The 24,176-nt window shown below is 47.3% G+C and overlaps 1 protein-coding gene across 22 annotated transcripts in view; it reads left to right on the plus strand.

Moving 5' to 3' along the window:
• Positions 1-24,176, plus strand: part of BAZ2B (bromodomain adjacent to zinc finger domain 2B) — a 1,481,286-nt gene that overhangs the window by 1,144,212 nt on the left and 312,898 nt on the right. For all 22 annotated transcript variants that reach the window (XM_085645472.1, XM_085645482.1, XM_085645489.1 and 19 more), the window contains one exon: positions 5,530-6,185. In XM_085645472.1, coding sequence (XP_085501598.1) covers positions 5,530-6,185 — 656 coding nt within the window. The remainder of the gene's footprint in view (positions 1-5,529; positions 6,186-24,176) is intronic.

The raw sequence follows: 24,176 nt of genomic DNA on the forward strand, positions 1-24,176 counted from the left end.
GTGGCACATTTTGCCCAGGCAGGTATTTGCTCCAAGCGGCGGGCACAGACCACATGCCACTTTGTGATGCTGCTTCGTGTTTGCCCAGCTTGCAATGGTCGGTGATTGATTGGATTGTACCCTGCAGGCAAGGAGAGTGGCCTTTCCGGAAGGAATGTTGATAATTTGGAGGAGGCCCGGAAGTGCAGTTCAACCAGGGTGTGGGGAAACATACTAAGGGGTGTCCTGAACTCAAGAATTTAACAGTTCCAAGCGTGAGTAGATCATCAATTCCAGGACTTGTAGTCATGGTTTTAGAGTGGCTTTCATAGGACTACACATCCACCCCCCAGTAAGCGACAAAAAACAGTGGACTGCGTGCTACTCTCATGTGGAACTGGATAGCTTAAGTTCTGGATCTTTTGCGGGCCCCCTGGAAGGCAAGGACCCCAAGTGCAAGAATAATAGAGCCCCAATAAAATATTTGCTCCTTTTTGAGGTACTGTGACCCTGTCGCTAAGAACGCAGTGCTCCACTCCTGTTCTTGTGTTCTATTAATTAGTTGTTAAGGTGTGCGAGTTTAGTTGCATCCAATGTCGGTAATTGGAACTACAACTCCCAGAATGCATTATATAGCTTAGCTTAATCCTAGAAGCGAAGCACTGCATCCGAAGTGGCATGGGGTGATCTACACTGATCACCTATTTCATGGCGAGTTAGATCCAAGAATACCTGTGAACCTGAATGTCATGGGTGGGTTACTAATGCTACAAAAATGTGTTGCTGTGCCCACGCTGGAAGTGTGTGTCCAGAAGCAGAGGCGTCGTGCTGTGTACTAATGAGAATTCAGTGACGAGATTGTGAGTAGTCCTGATAGTATCTGAGCAGGCCAAACCTGAAGCTGGCACGGGGGAGTTGGTGAAGCAGAGCAGCGCGCGGTGCTGAAGGAATGCGTTGCAGCCATGTCCTCTTCTAGCCTGGATTCCCACCAAAATACCTGCAAAAATGGAGAAAGGTGAGCCTTCAATGTTTTATGCGTTCCCTAAACGTGGTTTGAAATTTATAGTCCGTGGCCCTAGAGCGAAACACTTTACAATACACCTTTTAAAGTTATGGGGATGTCTCTTGAACTGCCAGCATCTCTATGGGACGCACATGGGGCCCACTTTAAGGGTCTTGTCTACTTCTGTGAGACCTGTGAGTCACTCCATGCCCGTCTGACCTACAGTACTGAATGTCTTGAGGCAAGTAAATAAGCATGCGCAAATGGATACATGAGACGCCAGATTCCCCTGGCCCATGCGTTCTATGAAAGTTTTTCACAGTGGCAGTAAGCAGAGGTCTTCAAACAGGGATGGGGAGTGGATCCTTCAGGAGGGACTTTAATTGATCTCGAAGGTGGGGTAATTTGGGGGGGAGGGGGCAGGGAAGAGGCCAAGAGGATAATTATAGTGAAAACCGTGCTTTGTTTTTAGTGAAATCATAATAAGCATTGGCCGCGCGGCAGTAAAAGTAACGTGAAAGTGATCGCGATCAAGCAAAACTGATCGTGATCGCAAGGATGCGCTCTGTAGTAAGCTCACGAGTGGTGCGCGCGCAGCAGTGATCATGCTGGAAGGGAGGCAGATGGCGATTGCGCGTGTGAACGCAAGCGTTAGGCCAGCGAGGTCTGGTAGCACTTTGAAAACCCGTATACTAAATGTCTCGCAGAGCAGCGCTGGCTCAGGCGAGACCTAAAAAACATTCAGATAACCACATCTCTCCAAGAGTTCAAAATGGTACTGAAAGCTTGAAGAACGCAAAAGTGTACAGCTCCCTCATATTGAAGTAAATCCGTGTTTCTGATGGATACATCTGCCAGTGGATTCCTCACCTTGTGATTCCTCACCTTGTGAATATCCCCTGCGCCAGCAACATTCGGAAAGTTTTGTAGCTCTCCACGCCGACGAGGACAACATCACAGAAGCACGGCTCCGCTCGCGGCCCCGCTGACGTCACTGGATCCATAAAGGACCTCATCGGCGTGATGACGTCAGTTCCCTTTTTTTCCGCGCCGTCGACGCTAACGGTTTTCTGGGACTCTCCGTAGCTTTGGCTAGTTACTTTGTGTTTCTGCTGGTGATTCTCTTTCTTCTTGTTCAAAGATGTCGACGAAGAAGTCTGGATTCAAGCCGTGTAGAGAGTGCGGTAAGCACATGTCCATCCCGGATCCACACGAGGACTGTCTGGTGCCTGTCGTTGGATCACGACGTCAAGGGATGCTCTTGCTGCCGCAAGATGAATCCTAAGGCCTTAAAAGAAAGAGAAGCTAAGTTGTTTATAGCAAGGATGAAAAAAGAGAAGAGAGGTCGAAGACGCTCCAGATCGAGGTCAAGGTCGGGTCGAAGTCAACGTCGCGACATGTTTCTAAGTCCAAAAAGCATAAAAAGAAGAGGAGGCATGGCTCTCGACGCCGTTTGGCTAAGGAGGCGGCTCCGAGATCGACTTCTCCTACTCGACGTTGTAAGGATTATGTTTCTCCCTCTCCTGTCTCAAATCCTACTTCTCCTGTTTGCCTGACCTCGCCTGCGGCTTCACCGGATCACTCTCCAGCTCCATCACCGACGCCGACGCGTTCTCCGGTTGAAGAGGCTCCGGCTCCTTATGAGTCTTCGACTCCGCTGGCTCCACCGTCGGCGCCGATTGGCCCGAGTCAGATTATGCCTCAATCTGAGCCTAATCCCCCCCTTTCCAGGCCCGGGACAAGACCCATCGCATTATTTGAATGCAATGTATGGCGTACGTATGTATTACAAGCATATATGCTTAAATAGGTGTAGAACGGCAAATTCAGTAAATGTATAACTGTATTAGTCCGTGTTCACCACACTACTGGTACTATTAATGATGCAAGTGTTGGAGGTACTCTTAGTGATGCCATAGTGTTACTGGCTTAGCTGGCTTCCCTCTCTGTTTCTTGTTTGGCCAGACATGGTGTTGATTTTGGTTTCCCCTCGCATATTTATAGCATCACTATATCCTCTGTAGACTGTTGATGCAGATTCGGATTTCCTAACTTAAGTGACATTGCCTGGGGAAAGGGGGTTAGTTATGATTGGTTTTTTTTCGTTTTCAATTTCATGCGACACTTTATATTGTTTTTTTACTTGACTGTAGATGTATGTAACCTTGTCTGTTTCAATGCTGTTACTTCCAAGCCAGTCGGTGCTGCATGCAATAACATTTGAGCTAAAAAAATTAATAATAATGACGCCAACGTAATAGAGAAAAAGAGACAGTCATCTACTTAAACAATCTAATCTAGGCATTTTATTCCTCCCTGTTTTTTCTTTAAGTTCCAGTGACTACTAAAAAACATTTTGAAAGTGCGTCAGTGTCTGCAACAGTCACTGTGTTTTGCGACGAGTCATTGAAATGAAAGACAGCCCTTACTTTTAAATGTTAATCTTACCTAAGGTGGCCGCTTAGTAAAGAAATGTCATTTAGGTTTAACACGAAGGAAATGTCACTGTGGATCCCTGCGCTTATCCAGTAAACACTTATAGGAACTCCCCCCAATAGTGACGCCGAGTCCATCCTGGTAATACTTACTTAGCTGGACAGGGTATGGTTACCGATGATGAAGCATGCTACAAGACCTACGGAGCTCCGATTGTTCAATGCAGACATTTAGACCAGGTTGTCGAATTCCGTGTGATAAGTGCGACAGTCCCCATAACATGTGCCTATAAACGAATGAGACTCAGAGCTTCACTGACCTATATAGCTCCGGAAAATGCAATGAATATGGTGAGGCTGCACATCAGTAGATATAAAGTAATAAATCGAAATATCAGGCGGATTAAAAGGCTCTTCATAAATGCGATTGTGCGCACGGTCACAAACAAGATGGGGGTTTGTGCCACCAGGTTTTTCCTCCACCTACTCAAGTCTCCTTGCGCTGCTGGAAGAAGTGAGCACACGCCCTAACACAGGTCCAACTCATTACGCAGAAAAGATGACGAATAAGGCCTCAACTTCCCGCGCACACAGGCTCAGTGTGCAGACGAGCTCACAGGCACTTTCTGAGGCCTGCCACTCTCCCCTCCCAAGAAATACAACAGAGTAAAAAACACAAGCCGGCATTGAGGAAGAGACGGAACAGAAGAACGGCGCCAACGTTAACATGCTTTATGCACAAGTACACACACGGGAAGCTACAAAACAGGAAGGAACAAACCTGTGCCCAGCTGCAAAAACAGGTTCCCGAATTACAGGGTCTTCTGCTGTTAGGAGCGGGGCAGGGGTAGTCTCTGTAAGATAAGACGAGGGGAGGGTTTCGAGTGAAGGTCCCTCGATGCAAAGGAACGTATGGCCGTTAAAGGGAGAAAGATTGTGTGTGGGGTGGGATCGGGTTGCAAAGGAGCCTGTGGTTGATAAGAATGGAGCCTGTATCAGATCAAAATCCACCGATGCAAAGGACTTTAGGCCTATAAGGGGGAGGAATTGGGGGGGGGGGAGGGGCAACTCTTCACTTTTATTTGCACCAGAATGCGCAGGCTGCATTGGCAGTATGCCTGTGTTTAGTGAGGGGTACCTTAAGGTGGCACAATACAGTCTGCAGTCCTTAGAGACCCTCTCAGGTCACAAAGTCTCGGTTCCACTGGTACCTTTTACAAGTGGCTTATATGTGAGCCAGAGGTGTGCCAGTTGTGGAAACAGTGGTACAGTTTTGAGAAAGAACACAGGCACTGGGAACCTCGTTAGCAGGAACCCAGTCAAAGATGCATCAGAATCAGGCAAAAAGCAGGGGGTACTGCAACAGAAACCCACTACCCTACAGGTTCCCTTCCACCTTTGCTAAGTATTTTTGCTTTGATTCAGAGGTGAGCTGAGATGCCCATTTTGCACGTTCAGCACTCCTGGATTTCCTCTCCTAACCACTCCTTCAGACCCACCATCTAAGAGAAGGAGGTGCTTTGGAATATTCAACAGGTGAGGAATCTGCTGGTAACTATCTTCTGCAGTTTCCTTACTGATTGCCCATTGATACTAAAAAGATTCAAATGTAGTTGTTGCATTGCAGCGTAATTTATCTGCCCCGACTCGTCTCTGCCTCTAAACACACAGAAAAAATAGAATGGGAAGTGATGTCAGGGCACCGGGTTCAATGCTACATAGCTCCGTTGAAGTCACCCAGGCGTCGCTTCCAATGCCTAAATGGAGACCTGTTTTCGCCATTGGAGAATTATTGAAAGTTTCCGGTTCCAGTCTGGTGCATAGAAATATTGAGCAGGTGAGGAATATGCAGGGAAATGGAGTATCCACCCGAAAGATCTTGACCAAACGTTACTAACTTCTTATTTGAATTATTTCGGTTGGATAATTAGTCACCTATAAATGCAAATACAGCATGTAGCTATTGCATTCTAAAGCCCTGAATGTTTTTTTTCTTCGTTATATACATATGGCATATTGGGTTCACTGTGTGCTTACAGCTTACAAGATCAGTATTAAATTAGTCTTTCGTTGCTTACTTACTTGTTAAAGTTTATTTTGTTTTACTTTCAGGCATGGAAGAAATCGCAAAGGAAAAAGAGAAGCAAAAGAAGGCAGAAAGTATTCAGATCAAAGAAGAATCCTTAGACATATCTGAAGAAAAAGTTAATGGTTTACATGAAAGCCACTGGGAACAAAAACATCTCCGAGAAAGAGGCAATACTAATCTGTTTTTGCAGAAACCTGGTTCATTCTCAAAATTAAGTAAACTGTTAGAAGTAGCGAAAATGTCTGCCGAATCTGATAGTCTCCTCCAAAAAACAAATGGTAGCTCTGCAAATGGGTGCACATTACCTTATCAGAACAGCAATGGCTGTAACATTCAACAAAGTATATCACAACATAGCTTTGAAAAGCCAGACTGTAATTATCTGTTTACTTCAGGTGCAAGCGTTACAGGAAAGATTTATAGTTCTCCATTAGTTACAAGCGACCAGTTGTTGAAGACTCTCACGGAAACAAACAGGCAGTGGTTTAGCCTTCTACCACGAACACCTTGTGATGGTATTTCAATCACTCGCATGGATCTGACAGCTGTGTCTGCTCCAGTGAATTCACACTCTCGGCCACAGTCTCATTCACCTTCACCAACCCCATCACCAGCAGTCTGTTCAACTCCTCTACATAATGCTTTGGGACTCAATCAGTATACTTTACCACCACTTCAGGTTAGTGTTTCTTTTGTGAACCGTAATGATTACAGGTCTGGTTTCAATGCCTAAACGTTAATTGATTTAGGAACAACTGTATTTGTGTTAAAGAGGAATAGTTTTGTCCATGCATATCTCTTCTTTGCGCTTATGAGATTGTGGGATATTTTATTGACTGTGTTACAGCAGGATTATTGTTTGTAAGGCGGTCTTACTCATCTAATCTAAACCTTTTTAGATCACCCGATGCCATCGTCCTCCTCCAGGGGATTCCACCTTCCTGTCACAGCACCCTTCACCAGAAAGTCTTGTGGTTCATGCCTCCACCAGCCGTTCCAATCCAGTCACTTTTTTTTCTACCTCTCCCCATTTGTGAAACTCCTCTTTTCATCCACCAATTTGGCCCTGCGTTCTGATAATGCCTCTTGTTTGTTGGGATTTTGCACTCACGCCCTTTGGAATTCGGTGGCGCATGTCCCCCCTGGTGTGCCAGAAAAACTTTACCCCTTACTCTCTCGGGCGATTCAAGATATTTCTGATGAGGCCAAGTTCACAAATCATTGCTTGACCACCGACTCCATCAGGCGGGTCCATGGGCTCGACGTTGCCATTCGCCACCATGTGTAGCTCCGATCAACTGGGGTTCTCTGGCAATGTCCAGTCCTCCCTGTTGAACATGCCCTTCGTTAGGATTCACCTGTTCGAAGACAAATCCGATTGTCCGGGCCAGGGTGGACAAACTCAGCAATTGACGCCTAGTGGATCATGAGTGACAGTTACATCTGAAGATGGCGCAGCATCTCTACCCCAAAAGAGGAGAACCATAGCTCGATATGTTCGCCACCAGTGAGAACATGCACTATCAGCACTTCTGCGTGTTTCTCGCTTGGAGATGCATTCCGCCTCGAGTGGACCTTGGGACATCTGTTTGCCTTTCTATGAATACCACTCCTGCCTCAAGTTCCTTAGAAGATCAGGGCAGACCAGGCCCAAGTTGTCCTAGTGGCTCCGGATTGGACATGGAGAGTATGGTATCCAGAGCTCATGGGCTAGAGCATCTGCCCTCCAATCAGGCTGCCCATCTGAGAGGATCATCTGTCGCAACAGCAGAGTCAGGTTCTCCACCCGGACCTTCGCACACTCCACCTTCATGCATAGAAATGGAGCGGTGACTTATGAACACCTTTGACCTTCTGGAGGTGGTTTATGTCCTCTTGGCAGCCAGGTATCCGTCAACGAAGACTGTGTACCCCTGCAGTTGAGAAAACTTTGTGGTTTGGTGCAGCACACTCCAGGTTGATCCCCTCCAGGCCAAACTGTCCGACGTCCGGCTTTTTGTTTTATCTCTCGGCCGGAATGGTCTTGCTTTGGGCACGGTTGAAGGTTATCTTTCGACCCTTTTAATCTTCTTATGGTTTCCTCATCAGCCCTCATTGTTTGAGTCACCTGTCTGTTGTGATGTAATTTTTGAAAAGACTACAGCATATGTTCCCGCTTTTCCTTTTGTGATGCCTAGTGGGACCCCAATATTGTCCTTACTTATTTGATGTGCACTCCATTCAAGCTGCTCCACAACTGTTATTCAAGCTTCTTACCATCAACACTGTGTTTTTCATTGCCATCACTCCGGCATGGCATGTGAGTGAGCATCAGACTGTGTGTTAATCCACGACACACCACCTGCATCCCAGATGAGCTGGTTATGCAAACTAGAGCATCCTCATTGCCGAATGTTGTGACCTCGTTCCACATCCATCAAACCATCAGCCTGCTGGCATTCTATGCTCCACCTCACCCCTTCGAGGAGGCAAGAATACTCCACTTGGACCCCTAGAGAGCCCTGAGCTTCTACATGTATCATACCAAAGAACACCGGATGGCCAATTAGCTCTTTATTGGGTTTACTTGTATGAAGAAAGGCAAGGCAGAGCAGCAGAGAAATATCCCCCGCTGGATCCTGCAGTGCATTAAGATCCAATTCTCAGTGGCTTAAAAGCTGCCTCCAGATTTATTGCATGCTCATTTGTAATGAGGCCCTCGTGACCCACTTTAGTTCATTTTACATTTTACACATTTTAGCAGACTTCATTTTAGTCCTGTTACCTTTTACATATTTTATTTCCATGATAGGATTCCAAGTAATACTTAACATGCTGCTTGTTTTTAGACCGCCTTTCCTGCGACACCATCTGTACACTTCGTTCAAGGCCAGGTACATAGAAAGAGATATCCTAATACATACTTTGCCCACTCGGAGACAGCTTCTAACATTTGGACACATCATTGCATGTACCTCTGACACAGCAGCTTTATTATTTAAACACTGCGCTGTCCCTTTGTGTGTCAGAGGGTACACTCCAGCCATAATGATCGTGGGACGACCTTTGTGTTGGACATGCAGCTGTGTCAATGCCAATCCTGCAAATAGGGATTGCAATCCAACTCCAGACTGAGTCATCCAGTTATGGTGTCTCAGGCGATCTTAATCGGATCAGGCAAAGAGTACGCCAATTAGACTCTCAAAATAAGGACACAGTTAGGGATGTATGTGTGTGTGTGTATATATATGTATATGTATATATATATATACACATATATATATATATATATATATATTTACTGAAAAAAGCACAGATTTCAGGAACGTTATAGTTAGTTGGAGATTTCACTTGTACAAAACCAGAGAAATTTGGCGTTTATACTTAGTTGAGCTAACTATAACTTGCGCCCCCGCAATGCACTGCTCATGACATGGTCATTGACATCACTGATGACATCACCCAGTGACTGTGTGCTTCTGTAAAATGTAAATATGTTTTATATATGTGCCAAGGTGTATTGAAGAATTAGTGGGTGTATAAGTGTCTGAATGTATGATTGAGTAGGTGTGTGACTGACTGACTATAAGTGAGTGATTAAACGTATCTTACTGAATGCATTGGTTAGTGACTAGTCTGTAAATGTCTGTATCAGTCTGTCAGTTGGTGTGTAAGTGGTCGCATGGGTTGGTGAGTAGCAAAATGAGTGTCTATTGGGTTAATGATTGGTTGTCGGAGTAGCTGTATGGGTGCCTGAGTGTCTGTGTGTGTGTGTGGGTGGGGAGTTGTGACTCTGTGCATAGATGTGTGAGTGGGTGATTCACTGGGTGTATGGGTTCAAGAGTGCATCTGTGTTGTGCTGTATGGCTGGGTGAGTGTGTGTATGAGTGTGTTGGTGAGTAAATGGACGTCTCAGTGGTAAATGTGTGAGTAACTCCATATGTGAAAGGCAGTATATGTGAGTGTTGGAGTATATAAATGACTATATGTGAGATTGAGTGATTGTGAGAGTGGCTGTATGGATGAGTGATTGTATAAGAGACTACGTATGTGTTAGTATCTTTATGAATAAGTGAGGTGGTGTGTGTATAACTGTATAGTGAGTAAATGGGAGTGTTATTGATTGTTTGCATGACTAACTAGGTGTGTGAGTAACACTATGGATGAGCGGCGGTGTGTATCTGATAGACTACTAGCCGCAGATTCCTTAACGTAGAATTATCACCAGGCATGAGACTGGACCCGGAAAACGTTCTTGCTCAGCAGCTCTGCGCGCCGGGGGGCAGTGCCTCGCGACTCCGCCCCGACGTCCTCCGCGGACGTTAAGTCAGCGAGGTCACATAAGCCCCACCCCGGCGCGCTGACGTCAGTTTTCTTCTTTTCCGCGTGCAACGCGGTTCCGGATCGTGTTCCTGGCCTTCTTTTTCCACTTTTGAGCGTTTTTCTTGGGAACAGTGTGCAAATGCCTTCGGGCTTTAAGATGTGCTCGTCTTGCGCGCGCCAGTTGTCGGCGACGGATCCTCACCCCATCTGCATGTGGTGTTTGGGGGAGCACCATGACTCCACAGACTGTGTGGCGTGTCAGCAAATGAAGCCGAAGTCCCGGCAGGAGCGCCGGATGAAACTCCTTTCGGCACATATGTCCAGGTCGGCGTCGGCGCCGCGTCCGTCTCCTGCGGACGGCTTCAAGAACTGCCGCTTCCGTCTCCGACATTGTCCTTCTCCCTGGCCGCAAGGGCGTCGCTCACCTGTTGGTAAGTGTCGCAGTTTGTCCCCGTGGCCCAGTCCCCAGCTTGTTGGGGGCGTAGGTTCTCCGTGGGAGGTGCGGCACCGCGCGTCGCCACCCTATCCGCCTTTCCCCGGCACGGGGGCTCCCAGATGGAGGCCTATGCGGAGGCCTTGCAGGCCTCGTTGGCTCTTCCTTCTTCTCCTTCTCTTCCTGAGACGTCTGTGGATCTCTTGCCATGTGCGGGGACTTCTGCGGCGTCGCCGGCAGTTCCGGCGCCGACAGGTTCGGAGGATGTGGTGCCGTCGGGTTGCGGCTGTCCGGGGTTCCCTTCATCATCGGCCCGGCTCCGACCCTGCCTCTATCTCCTGCGCCGCACGTTATGGCGGAAGTCGTTCCGGCGTCCCCTTCGGCGCCGGTCGACGTTGACCTGACACTGGTGGCGGACTCTACGGCGCCAGGCCAACGTCGGGTCATTGATTTGTCTTCAGATGCCCCCTCTTGTCCAGAGGTTCGGCGGTTGTTGGTTTCATCTTCTCCGGAGACGGGTCGCCGCGTCGTGGCTTTCTCCCTGGCGTCTTCCAAGGACAGCTCTTTGCTGTCACCGCGCTCGCAGTCTTCGCCGTAGGCGCCTCAGGTTACCCATTCATCGGTCCACCCTCCCCCTTTCCAGGCTTGGCATTTCCTTCCTCCCGTTGGGCTGGGGGACGGCCGCCTTAGCTTGCAGCCGTCGCCCATGGAGGAACGAGGCAAGTGCTGCCTTCGCTCGGGCTGTTTCCACGGCTGCAGGAATCCAGCTGCCCATTTCCCCACGGATCATCTGCTGGAGAGGTTCTCCATCAGGGCTCTGGTGGACGGAAGCTGCTTCTTCCTTTTGAGGGTTTGCTCCACATTTCTCTTTTGGGGGCCTGGGGGCGTCCTGCCACGGGGGACTCTGCCCCAGCCACTTCTGCACCACCACCGTCCTGGTCCGCATGATCCTGTCTGTCTTTCCCTCCACCCTTCTACCAGGGGCCCTCTTTTACAGACTGCCTTTCCCTCCTTGCCATCGGTGTTGTCTCCCCCGTCACGGGAGGCAAGGTGGTTAGATTCCTGGGGGCGCAACCTCTTCTCCTCTTACAGTGCTGCTTTGCGGGCCCTTAACACTCTTAGTGTGTTGGCCAGGGCCACTTCTTGCTGATGGGATTCGGCGGAGTCCCTTACGTCTTCCGCTTCTCAGGAGGGTGCCTGCGTTGATCTGTGGCACCATGTGTTGGATGGCTGGGAACTGGCGGCATTTATTCTTCCCTCGACTCTAGACGTTTCGGAGGTGCTTGGTCGTACCATGGCTACTTCGGTGGCCCTTCATCGCCATGCTTGGCTACGGGATAGTGTTTTCCCTGAGAATGTTAGGGAATGGCTGGTTGACCTCCCCTTTGATGGCGCTCTGTTCTTCGCCCCGTACGGAGTCTGCCAGTCAGAGGTTTCTTGTGGGGCTTGGCCCCCATCCCCCCCTCCCTCCTCCTCCCCCTTAGTGACCTGACTGTCGGTCTGTGTTTTGGGAGGTGTTCTCCCCTTATTTTTCCTGGGGCCTTGTAACGGGTGGCCCGGGTTGTGTGTTCTGTATGGTTGCTGTGCTCTTGGGGTCCTTTTGTTGGGCCCTTGGTGCTGTTGGCTGCTGGTCCGGCCCTTTGTTAACTTGTAGTTTTGGCTGTTGGTAAGCCCGCTAGGGCCTGAGATTAGGCCTTCTGTGTCTTCTGCTTGGTAAGCCGTCTGCGGGTTTTTTCTGCAGGTCTTTCTGTTTTGTCCTCTGCTGCGGACATTTTTTCCTAAGCGGTGTTTCCATGGTTCTTGGGACGTTACCCTATGTGGGGTACTTGTTGCTATTACATAGCTCTGTCATGTGCTGGGGAGGTGTGGTCACCCTTTTCAGGTTCCTTGCTCTCCGTGGCGTCACAGTATGTCGCAGGTGCCATCTTATTTCCAATCGTCTTGGGGCAGCTTGCACTAGATCCGTTCTTCTCCTTGTCGCTACGTCGCTCGGCCTGTCTGGCCTGCTGTCTGCGGCATCGGGTTGTAGCGGTTCTGCACTTTTGTACTGTGTTTTGGCTTGGTCCTCGGTCTGATGCTCCAGAGGGATTGGCTTTCCTTGGCCTCTGTGTTCTGTAGGCAGGCTTGGGCCCGTCCTCGGTCTCTTTTTCTTTTCTGCCGTTTCCTCCACTTCTTTGTGGGTCAGTGTGTGTGTGTTTTTGATCTGGCCCCTCCCTTGGGGTGTGTCCTGGCCCTCCTTGGCCTCTGCCTTTGGCTGGCATCTGCCTTGTCCGGGGTGCACTGTTCCGTTATGTTACCTGTTGCTGGTGGCACATGCCCATGCATGCCTGCTTGTTCTACTCCACCGTTGTGATCTTGATGTGTTTCCTTGAGCCCCTGCCTCTGGTTCTGCTGGGGCTTCGCACAACGGTGCTTTTCTTCCGCCTGTGCTGTTGGCGGTGGCGCAGTTCCGGCCTTGCCCGCTGCTTGCTGCCAAGGTGTATTCAGCTCTTTTTTATCTCTCTACCTGTGTTTCTTAGGGTGGGCCCTGCCCTTGGTTCTACCTCTTCTCACTGGGTTTGAGGTGGTCCTTGTGTTCCTTGAGGCTTTTGGGGCGCTGTGTGCCCCTGCTGGGTGTTGGGCACGCTCTTTCTTTTGGTTGGGCTTAGGATATCCTGACCTTTTCCTTCTTGTTCATGTTTCATGTCCCCTACTGGGGCCCTGGTCTCTCCTGGTGGGGAAACCCTCTCGCAGGCCCTCCTCCCCTCTGGGTATGGCTAGGGTATCTATTCTACGTTAAGGAGTCTGCGGCTAGTAGTTTCTATCAGATGTACAAGTTACTTACCTTCGGTAAAGATGTATCTGGTAGAGACGATTCTAGCCGCAGATTCCTTCACGACCCACCCTTCCTTCCCGTTCTGCGAGGACCCTCAGCTTGGTTTTCTGCGCTCGCCTCCCTCTGGGTGGCTTGTCTTCTGTGGAGTTCCTTTTCGTTTTCTGCCTATCGTGCTTCCCTCCAGCTGGGTTTTCTCCTGTGTAGCGGCCTGCTTTTGCTCTTTTCCGTTAGTTGTTGAGATTTCTTATCCCCTTGCGGTCCTCTATGCTTGGGGTTCTTTTGCCCGTCCTTGGCCTTCTGCTCCTTTCAGAGGCTCTGGCCCTCCTTGACTGTGTAGGCGGGGGGTGTCTTGCTGTTGCTCCTCTGTTTCGGGCTTGTGGCCCTTTGCTCTGCGGTCTATGGTTGCAGTCTCTTTCTCTTACAGTGCTTTCCACTACTTGTGCCTCTAGCCTGGCTCTTGCTTTGGCTGGCACAGTGGTTCCATGGAGGGGTGCTTTACTCTTTCCCCACTGTGGCTTTACTGATATGGTCTTCTGGTACTTTGGTGCTGCCTGATGCTACCACCTGGCTTGCACAGTTGTTCCTCAGAGGTGGTGTGCTGTCTTCTTGCTTTGGCTTTTCTGTTGTAGCCTCCTGGCGACTCGGTACCGCCTGGTGCTGTGCCTCACCTTTTGTCTCTCTCTTTTTGTTTCTTTGGTTTCTTCGCACAATGTTCCCATGCTCTCCTCAGTTTTGTTGTGCTGGCTCAGCATTGTGGCGCGGAAAAGTTCTCCGAAGCAAACTGAAGTCAGCGCGCCGGGGTGGGGCTTATGTGACCTCGCTGACGTCACGCCTGCAGAGGACGTCTGGGCGGAGTCACGAGGCACTGCCCCCCTGCGCGCAGAGTTGCTGAGCAAGAAAGTTTTCCGGGTGCAGTCTCACGCCAGGGGATAATTCTACGTTAAGGAATCTACGGCTAGAATCGTCTCTACCAGATACATCATTACCGAAGGTAAGTAACTTGTACGATTGTCTGTCTAGGTGTATGAGTGCATATGATAGTGCTGTATTGATGAGTGACTGCATGTATAAGTGACTTTACAGGTGACTAAGTAGATGTGTGTGTGTGTAGACCTAGGAATCAGTTAGTGGGTATGTAGTAAGTGGTATTGGTGTATCTATGTTTTCGAAAATGGTAGTCTGTATTTTAGAGTGGGTGTATCTAAGGTTTTGTACGAGTGAAATCTCCAACTAACTATATCATCCCTAAAACATGTGGGTTTTTTCAGTGAATTTCAAAGGTTTTTTAAATGCAAATTTCTGACTATGCCTACAGAGGTAGGACGTGTACAGAAAGACCAAGAAAGGTGCAGAAAGAAGCAAGAGATGTGCACAAAGAACCAACAGAGGAGCAGAAAGAGGCCTTGTTGCAAAGTCATCCTATGCCCCAACTTTTTGCTGACGGGTACTGGTGGTAACTGACTCTGACTAACCAGGCCTAGAGCCAGTGCTCTGCTAAAAGACACTTAGAATACAGTGAAAACACCTACATACACTAGGGAACACTATGCGTTACGGTACCCCTGTGATTGGCATGACCTCCTCTGTAAGGCCCTAGTACATATTAGGGCAGGGGGATTAAAACTACCTCTAAGTCAGAGGCGCAGTAAGATGCTTCTTTAAATAGTAGTCACTTTTGCAGAGTGGTGGAGAAAGGGTCCTGCGCCTCCGACCAGCGCTCAGGAATTTCGCTGCATAGGACTTAGAGGAGTTACCAGGAGGGCTTCTTGGCCCCCAAAGTCCCTCAGTAGTAAATTGGACTTCATCCCCCATCCCGTAGTCTGCCAGGAGGCGCGTTTGCAGAGTGGTGGTGAAAGGGGGGCATATCCTCCAAAGACGTCTTAGCAATCCCACTGTGTGTGACTTACTGGAGGTAACAAGAAGGGTAATTGGCCCCCAAGGACAACCTTGGGGGCCAAATACCCTTCCTATTACCTCCAGTAAGTACCAAACAGGATTGCTAAATTGTCATAGCAGGTCACGCCCCCTTTGCCCACCACTCTGAAAACGTGCTCTTGGATGGGAATTGAAGTCCTCTTCACTGCTGGGGTCATTTAGGGGCCAAACAGCCTACCTTTTACCTCCAGTAAGCCCCACACAGTGGGATTGCTGAGAGGTGTTCACAGGCCACGCCCCCTTTCCCCACCACTCTGCAAACACACCTCCTGGCACGTTCTAAGCTGGGATATTACATCCCCTTCATTCCTGAGGGTCCCTGGGGGCCAACCAGCCCATCAGGTACCTCCAGTAAGCTCCACACACCTTGATTGCTGAGAGTGGTCTGAGGCCACGCCCCCTGTTTAAACTACTCTACAAACGCGGCTTGCGGCACACTGCTGCTCAAGGGACGAAGTCCACTTGTTTCCTATGGTCCTCAGGACACAAGTGGACCTCATCTCCCTTCCAGCAGTACGCCAAGAGGCGCATTTGCAGAGTGGTGTAAAAAGGGGCATGGCCTCGGACCACCTCCGTGCAATCCAGCTGTGTGGCGCTTACTGAAGGTACCTGGTGGGCTAGTTGGCCCCCAGGGACCCTCAGTTATTCAAGGGGACCTAATTCCCAACTTAAAACGTGCCAGGGGGGCGTTTGCAGAGTAATGCAGTTAGGGGGCGGGGCCATCGCCAAGCCGCCGGTTACTTTTTTCTTTTTCTTTTTTTTCTATTTTATGGGAGGGGCGCTGTGTGGCCCTCCTTCCCTGGGCCACTTTTGGCCCCGGGGACCCCATCCCCCGGGACCTGGCAGCCTTATTTTTTTTATTATTTTTTTTGGGGAGGGGGGCCACGTGACCCCCCTCCAGAGAGCTGTGCTCCCGTCCTGCCATAGCAAACGGCAATGTCCCAGGGATGGGCACCCCGGGACATTGCAGGAGCCGGCCCTGGGGGGTGGCGGTCCCCAGGGCCTTCATGGACTCTTGAAGAGGGGGCCCACGTGTTTAAAGCCCCAGGGAGCTGGTGATCCCCAGGGCACGGGGTCTGCAATGGACCTCCGTATTTGAATATTTAGCGCCCCGGAGAGCTGGTGGTCCCCAGGGCAGTGTGCGGCAGGAAACCCCCGCATTTTATTAGAAGCCCCAGGGAGGTGGCGGTCCCCGTTAATTATTTGGACATTGCCCCCGGGACCTGGCTCACCCGGGGGCTTATACAAAATAGGAGGCTGCGCTTAGTATTTTTCTTTTTTACTCGGCCGAATTCGCTCACCCAGCACGACTTTGGCCGTAAAAAAAAAACAAAAATGCTTCTTTTGGCCCTGGGGGTCCCTGTGGAACCCCCTGAGCAGGCCTAGGGGGTCAGCGTGTTTCTACCCTGCCTCCTTTTCTTTATTTTTCACTTTTTCCCCCCTTTTCCCTGTGACTCGGTTCCTCCGAGTCACAAGATGGCTGCCAACACTTCCTGGTTTGGAGTGTTGATAGCCAATCAGAAATCAGCCCATGCTCTTGAGGAGTCGCTACTCCTCCTCGGTGCTCAGATATCGATATTTTTATTTTTTAAATTGCTCAGCATCTACTGAACAGATTTATTCTATTTAAAACAAGCATTGGCATAGCCAATAGGTCTCGCTTTTGGGACCTTATAAATATTTAGTTATGCAGCACAATATCCTTGGTGCAACAACATCAACTGTTGCATAGCTAAACACTTATAAGGTTCTAAAGGCGAGACCTATTGGCTATGTCAATGCTTGTTTTAAATGAATCCCTGACCCACCCACCACGTAACAATGCTGGCTTTTCGTGGGACGAAGGGCAGTGCGATTGCTTTAAGCTAAAGCAACTAATCTGCATGTAACTCGGCGGCTGGTCGTAAAGCGGGGAGAGAATGTTTTTAAAAGAAAAGCATGGTGTCTATTATTGGCGCCGGGCTTAAGTCTGGAAAATGGGGCGTGTTGGTAAGTGGGAGGGTTGCAACGGCGGCGAATAAAACATAACAAAAGCGTGTGGTAGGGCGGGTTTAGTAAGCGGGAGGGTTGTAATAGCTGCAAATAAAACAAGCATTGGCCGTGCGGCCGGTTCTTTGAATTAATTATCAGAGAACGAATGATCGCAGAGATGAATCTATTCTCTCATTAGGGATATGTATGTAGAATACAGACGGAACAATGTATGACCTACAGTACAGCGACCAGAGACGTGTCAAAGAAGGAGTCCGAGAAGGACCAGCAAGTCAACAATAGAAATGTAGCCTTGTTAAGAAAAGCTGTCTGCATGGTTGGAACTTTAGGGCCCTTGAAAGGTGTGGGTGAAACAGAGACGTCGGTCAGGTGTGAAAGTAGAAACAACGGCAAAAGTGAAAGCAGGGGTGCGTGTGCGACGGCAAACACGCGAGTGGTGCGCGCGCAACAGCTGAAAAAGTGAAAGCTCCAGATGACGCCTTGGGCGCTCAAAGCTGCCGGCTGCGCGTGGGCACGCTCGCATGAACGCAAGCGCTAGGCCGTGTGCCAGCACTTTTAAAAGCCCTAACTAAATGTCACACAGAGCAGCACATGCGCTGGCTTAGGCGAGACCTAAAAATGACAGTTTCTAATAAAATTGGATTGGTTCAAAGTATCATTCAAGCAGTACAAGGGAGTGCAACAGGTTTCACTGCATTCAAATACATGGCAATACATGGTTTGTTGGTTGCAATGCACTAGGGTAGCCTACCTGTGGAGCCAGAACGATTATCAAACTACTAAAAGAATGAATGAGGAAACAAAAATAACCAAGCAAACAAGACAAGTGCCTTGACATTGGAGGAAATCAGGTGTGTACATTGACCAGTATGCTGGCAGTGCATGTGTATGAAGTGTCTATGTGCTCAAGGCGAGAAACCCATGTGCTTGGGTGATGACTGGGGAGTGCTGCTTGGTGTGGACTGGGCAGAAGAGCTCTGCTTCTTCTCCTTGCTGTTGTCTCCAGTCTGCATCTTTAAAGTCTGTTCGAAGGATAAAAGCAGACCAAGATCTCATTGTGTGAAAGTGTTCAGTTCAAAAATATAAAATTTAAAAAAAGTAACAATTCACTAATCGTTACCAAACTAAAAAACTTCACAGGAGTTGACAAATACTTAAAAATCAAAAAGGTTTTATGGAAAAGATGCAACACAGACAGTGATACAATCAGGTATACTTAAGTCAAAGGCTTTCATCACGTCAAAAGCTTGCAAGGCTGCTCAACAGCAATACTGCGATATTTCTGTCCACCATCCCGGTGGTTCGATCACATAATACCTAAATCTGTATCTGCCTGGTAACAAAGGACTAAACTCTAATCTTGCAACTGCTTGTATGGGTAAGAGTGAAAACCAATGTAATGTATGCCCATGCACTATACCCATTATTCCATTCACAAAAAAAACCTAAAACTGGTGTCAACATTTACACGTTTGCAGACCAAGAAAGCCTACAACTTATAGAGATCAAAGGGACCAAAAAGGGATGGCCAAGGCCAACCACACACACTCATTAAAATATGGGAAATGATACTTTGATTGGATGCAAGTTGATTGTTAAATAAACTTTAAAAATAGGACATGCAGACCTTGAGACTTCTGGTGTCATGCCAGTTCATAATACACACGGCTGTCTGTCCGCCAGTTCATAATACACACGGCTGTCTGTCCTCTAAAGACTTCTTGGGGGACATTCTGAAAGTGGACATAAGAATGCATTCCGCCCATGGCTTTGTAGCTCACAGTAGCTTGCTTTCTACTTGCGGGCTTTGTTTTAGACTGTCCAGCATGTCTTGTCCAGCCTGTGGAGCACAGCCTTCTTCCACGAGTGCTCACTTTCAATAAACAGGGCTTTACATTTTTTTCTCATCTTGTCACATTTGATGTGCGTTTAAAGGCAGAGGTCAAATGTCAGGCTGTCTTCTGAGGTAGGTTGGGGTTTAATTTTCTTTCTTTGACTTCCAAAGTGAGAGGATTTAAGTGGCAATATATCAATTGGAAAACAACAAATGAAGCACATTTGTTTTGTAATTCGGAAGTGTGCTGGAAACATATTTTAATACGATCAAATCAATACAAAAGGCCATGCCATTCCCATACATTGTTTTTGCGCTGTATAGTTTTATCAGTAAAACTGGATGTCTGTTCAAATGTAACAGTTATTTCAACTGAAGGTGTTGTGCACTGCCGTTGCAGACTACCATACCATGAATACTCTATGGCACGCCACTCTGACAATCTACTCTATGCCACTCCATGTCACTAACTTTAAGCCATGCTGAACAGCAGCCATACTAATGGACAACATAGTTAAAACGCAATGGCAAACCCAACAGCGCTTGCATAGAAAATAACTATTGGCTTTGCGAATGCCAGTGTGTTGAAGGGTCAGTTAGTAAGCCAAGACTAGTTCAGCCATTACGTTAAGCAATGTTAGCTTCAGGGGTGTAGAATTCCTATAGCCCGATGCCTAGAACATATTGTTTGGGGTCAAGGACAAGAGGTTTTAATGTTTATTTTGTCCTTGGGACAAGTAGGCCCAACCCCCTGCAGCAAAAATCGCTTTGCCTGCCAGATTACAGCACCACATTATGGATCACGGAAGGGCATTGACTGCAGTTAAAGAATAGTTGTGCCCACACGTTAACGCTGTTCGAACTTGTATTTATGGTTCATCAATACAAAGCCTTTAATATTATGGTGAACCCTTTAAGGAAATGTTCTTAGTTCAGACTGCACCACTGGCTTCAGTATAAAAATCTGTACACATGTTAGCTAAATTTAACAATATAAGGGTACGTATAATTCTTCCAGGATGCTTTCCGATTAGATGCAAATATATTCAAAAGCTTGAAAGCAACATTGAAGATTCTTTGCTTTCAAAATAAAATAGTCCCAACTATGTAAAAAACGTTTTTCTAAACTACTGACACATTTTAGGTACTGTTTCTTTGAAGCATCATTTAGCAAAATGTGTTCATGTATGCTAGTATTTCACAAAAATATTCATAATGAAAAAAAAAATGGGAAAAAATAATCAGTGTAACCAGTTGCAACAAAGTTATAGGGAACATGAAAATAAACGAGCATTGGCAAAGGCCATAGGTATGACTTTGGTAGTCAGCCTGGTTATTTCAATTTGTGCTTAATTTTTACGTCGGTTTTGTAAAACTATTGTTGTGGGAGCTGCAGGCCCTCATTATAAAAAAACATCGGCTAAAGCAAAAATATTTTTGGTCTAAAAAAAAAACTAACGTTGCCACAGTAGTTCCTCTCATTGAACAAAATTACTTTGCATGCCAATATGCTCCTTATGAAAGAGCACAATGTGGTCGCTCACAGTCAAGCCAGCCAGTAAATAGGGAGATAGAATTTTAATTTAAAAGAAAAAAAGGCAGATCTTAACAGGGGCCCAATTTTGAAAGAAAGTCACAAAAGTGCACCCATGGTATATGTCCTTGCAGTAGAGCGGATTGACAGCTTTCATCAATTCACAAGAATTTACAGAAGTAGGTAAGGAAATTGTATCCCTAGAAAATATTTATGAACTGCATTTTAGCACTGGCAAATTTCCTCATGCGAACATCTGTTGCACGGTAATAAGTTCACTTTGCCATCAACCACTTTTTTCCCCAACCCTAGGAGAATTTTTACCTCTGCTCTTGTCAGGAGTAAAGTTCCAACCTTGCTCTATATGGGAAAATATTGAAGACAAGCTGGTGAAAATCCATTCTACATGCAAGTTAGTAGGTTTGCACAGACTCAAAACTGCATTCCAACCATGGGGAACTATTGCTTAACCGCTATCTCAAGCCCCAGTATGTAGATCTGTGGAAAGGTGGCAAAACAATGGAATTGCTAGTATTCAAACCCTACTATGGCATGATCAGAGAGGCTATTATCAGAGCTCTTACACAATGAGATTGCTACCATAATTTGTCACCGCACTACAGGGCACCAAAGGGACAAGTGGATTTTGTTACAGGGCTAGTAGTTTTAGGAAGCAACCTGTCCCATGGACAAGAAGATATTTTATTAAATTCCACACTCCTGAGCTTCAAGAAAGCATCAACTGCCACAGCAAGGCAAGTCAGGCTTAAAGAGGAACGTTCATGATGCACAAACCACACACCAAAGAAGAAGAGAGAATCACACACACCAAGTACCCACTTTCAGAAACATTCACAGACACAAATTTACACAAATCTGGAGAGTTTTAATCCTGCAAACAGCAATGAGGTGGCGCAGAGGGAAATTAGTTGTACTGCTGCCCTTTGGGATTACCTACAAGTCAAAGTACAGTGTTTTAAACGCCAGCCCACACCACATAATCCCACACCATTGGTGTATGTTGTACGTAGTAACCCACAAACATCAGAAGTGTACAACTATAGCCGGGTGCCTTAAATGCAGAGCCTCTGCCACACGATGATATTTGGTCTCCTCCGCAGTCAGGCCCTTGTGTGGGGTGTATCCAGCGTCCCTCAGACCTGCCTGCTGCTCAAAACGCTGAATGCTCTCCTGGGTCTGTTCTGGAAAGGAGAATACATTTGTACAAGCCAAAACAATACAGTAAGAACAATGGGGTGGGGACCGCCTAGAAGCCAGAACTTACCACAGGTGCATAGCAAAGTGGGCGGCTGTGCAAAGTTCTATCTACAATAGCGCCCCAAGAAAAACAGACCATGCTAGTATTTGAGGGGCTGGGCTTGCGGACCGCTCCTAATCCAATTGGTAGTGATTAAATGAGGAACAACTTATTAAATGTAGCGCACGGCCGCAAAGGTATGAAAGCATGGGCCACAATTCAATGCACCAGAGATTACCAAATACCAAATAAAAAACAATTAAATAAAACACCCTGGAAAACTTACCAACTCCCACCGGATACTCATTGAATGAAATATTAACTATAGTGCATGGTGAAGAGTTTTTTTCTAATCCGATTCCCGCCATTTATCCCTTTCCAGTTTTAGGTCAACTAAACAAAGCCTAGCTGTCCTAGACAAAGAGCAACAGTGACCTTTGTAGACTCCGTTTCACAACATTGGGTGCATTGCAGGTACAGGGGATTCAGATATAAAAATAAAACACTGGTAGCACTAATATATCTTCAAATGTAATACTTACACCAAGCTAAACAAGTTCCCTGCCTTGGCTTCATGTAATCAGACAGGCGCTGCTTTGTACATGCGAAGGACATCTTCGCAAATAAAGAGATGGCGATAGCAGCATATCTACCTACACTTCTCTCATGTCCGCTACAAAGCTGCCCACCCACCCACCCCACACTAGAACAAGGTAGATCTAATGACGAACTATAAAATGCAACGATGGCATCTGTATAGGGTCTGGAACTTTATTCATATATAGTCTGAGTACAAATGCAGTTTAAAGACATTGTGGCTCTCGAGCACACCAGCAAGTAATCATTGCACAAAGAACCCTTCAAACTCCCCACAAAAGGTAAGTGACAAGCTTACTTGTCATGAGGGTGTTCATGATAACGGAGGTGGCCTTGGCCTTCACCACAGGAACCTTGCTGGCATACTCCGTAGAAGACTGGGTTATAGAAGCTAGGACACTAGAGTCTCCTTCCTCAACCTGAAGGAGGTGCAATTTAAAGTACAGGGAAGAAGAAACCATTACCTTGGTAACAAAACAAGCTTTGACCCTAAAAATGCAGCTTTGGAGACTTATAATTGCCATTACATCCTCAGTGCGAACAGAGGGTAGAAATTTGGGAGCTAATGGGTAGTGTATATTAGCAAATCAGTCAGGTGGGGGGCAGCGAAGGGCGAAAAAAATAAACAAACGACGACTGAAGCAAATGAATTAGCCTCTTTTGCATACATCTACAAAAGAAAATAGACTGGATGCCAGAGAACGAGACAAAGTCTTAATACAGGTGTTCAAGTTAACAACTAAATACAGCAATAATATATGCAAAACTCCACGAGGAGCAATGAAACATAGGGCATGACTGTACACCCCAGAAGCACACGTTACATTTAATTCCGGGTCACACAGCTTGCATCACATCTCCTAGGAAAACGATAACAGCTGTGTAATTATCCTGGCGGGTGTCCTGGGATGCTTAAGAAAAAACAAAATACTTGTTGGCAACTCCCGAAACCCACTTAGCTTCCTGTATCCCACAAAAAGTCTTGCACATAAGCTAGTCAGTCAATGATCGTAAAAGCTTAACTTCTTCGTAGGTGATTATGTTGAGTTTTTGGAAAGTCAGGCCGTCAGAATGATACGCCCCCCTTTCCAAAAGGCTGATGTGCATACCTTAGAGAGCATCTTGTACTTGCGCTCTGGAATAACTGTCAGCCTCCAGATGTTATTAGCGCTCATGTCTGAAGGAGGAGGGGTCATCGGAGCAGTGTCAAAAGAAATGGAAAAAAACATCTATTTCTTTACTTTTGCTATAATCTCGGCACCCGCGCTTTACTTTTAACGTTAAAAGTGAAGCGCGGGTGCCGAGATTATAGCAAAAGTAAACAAATAGATGTTTTTGTCTATTTCTTTACTTTTGCTATAATCGCGGCACCCACGCTTTACTTTTAATGTTAAAAATAAAGCGCGGGCCCCGCGATTATAGCAAAAGTAAAGACATGGACAGGGCGGAGCGAGTGGGCGTGCGGCTGCAAAAGTGAAAGCAGCTGCAGCGTCCACGCGCTTAATGACCCGTGAAAGACAGATGGCGGCTGTGCGTGTGCATGCTCGCGTGAACGCAAGCGCTAGGCCAGCCATGACAGCATTTTTTGAAGCCCTTACTAAAAGCCTCACCAGACCAGTGCATGCGCTGGGTCAGGCGAGACCTAAAAAAGGGCGCTCTCTGAACCAAGAGCTACCTTTTTGCCAAATTAGGTGTAATTCCGTTCAGCAATTCGGCCTGTAGCCTGTTCCAATATTTCCTATTGAAATTAACATGGAGAAAACGCACTTTAGGACCCCCTTTTTTCTCGGCCCTAGCTTGACAAATCACCCCAACACTTTCAAGACAGGAGCTGACCGGAGCGCCCCATTCGTTTTGAAAAATTTGCGAAGATTCGTCAAACGGCGACAAAGATATTGGCAAATCAAAAAATGCTTTTCCTATGGAAACTAGGTTCTAACTAGAACTACCTACTGGCGACTTCCAGTAGG

This window comes from Triturus cristatus, chromosome 3_1 (genome assembly GCF_964204655.1).
Source record: "Triturus cristatus chromosome 3_1, aTriCri1.1, whole genome shotgun sequence".
In the NCBI taxonomy this organism is placed as follows: Eukaryota; Metazoa; Chordata; class Amphibia; order Caudata; family Salamandridae; genus Triturus; species Triturus cristatus.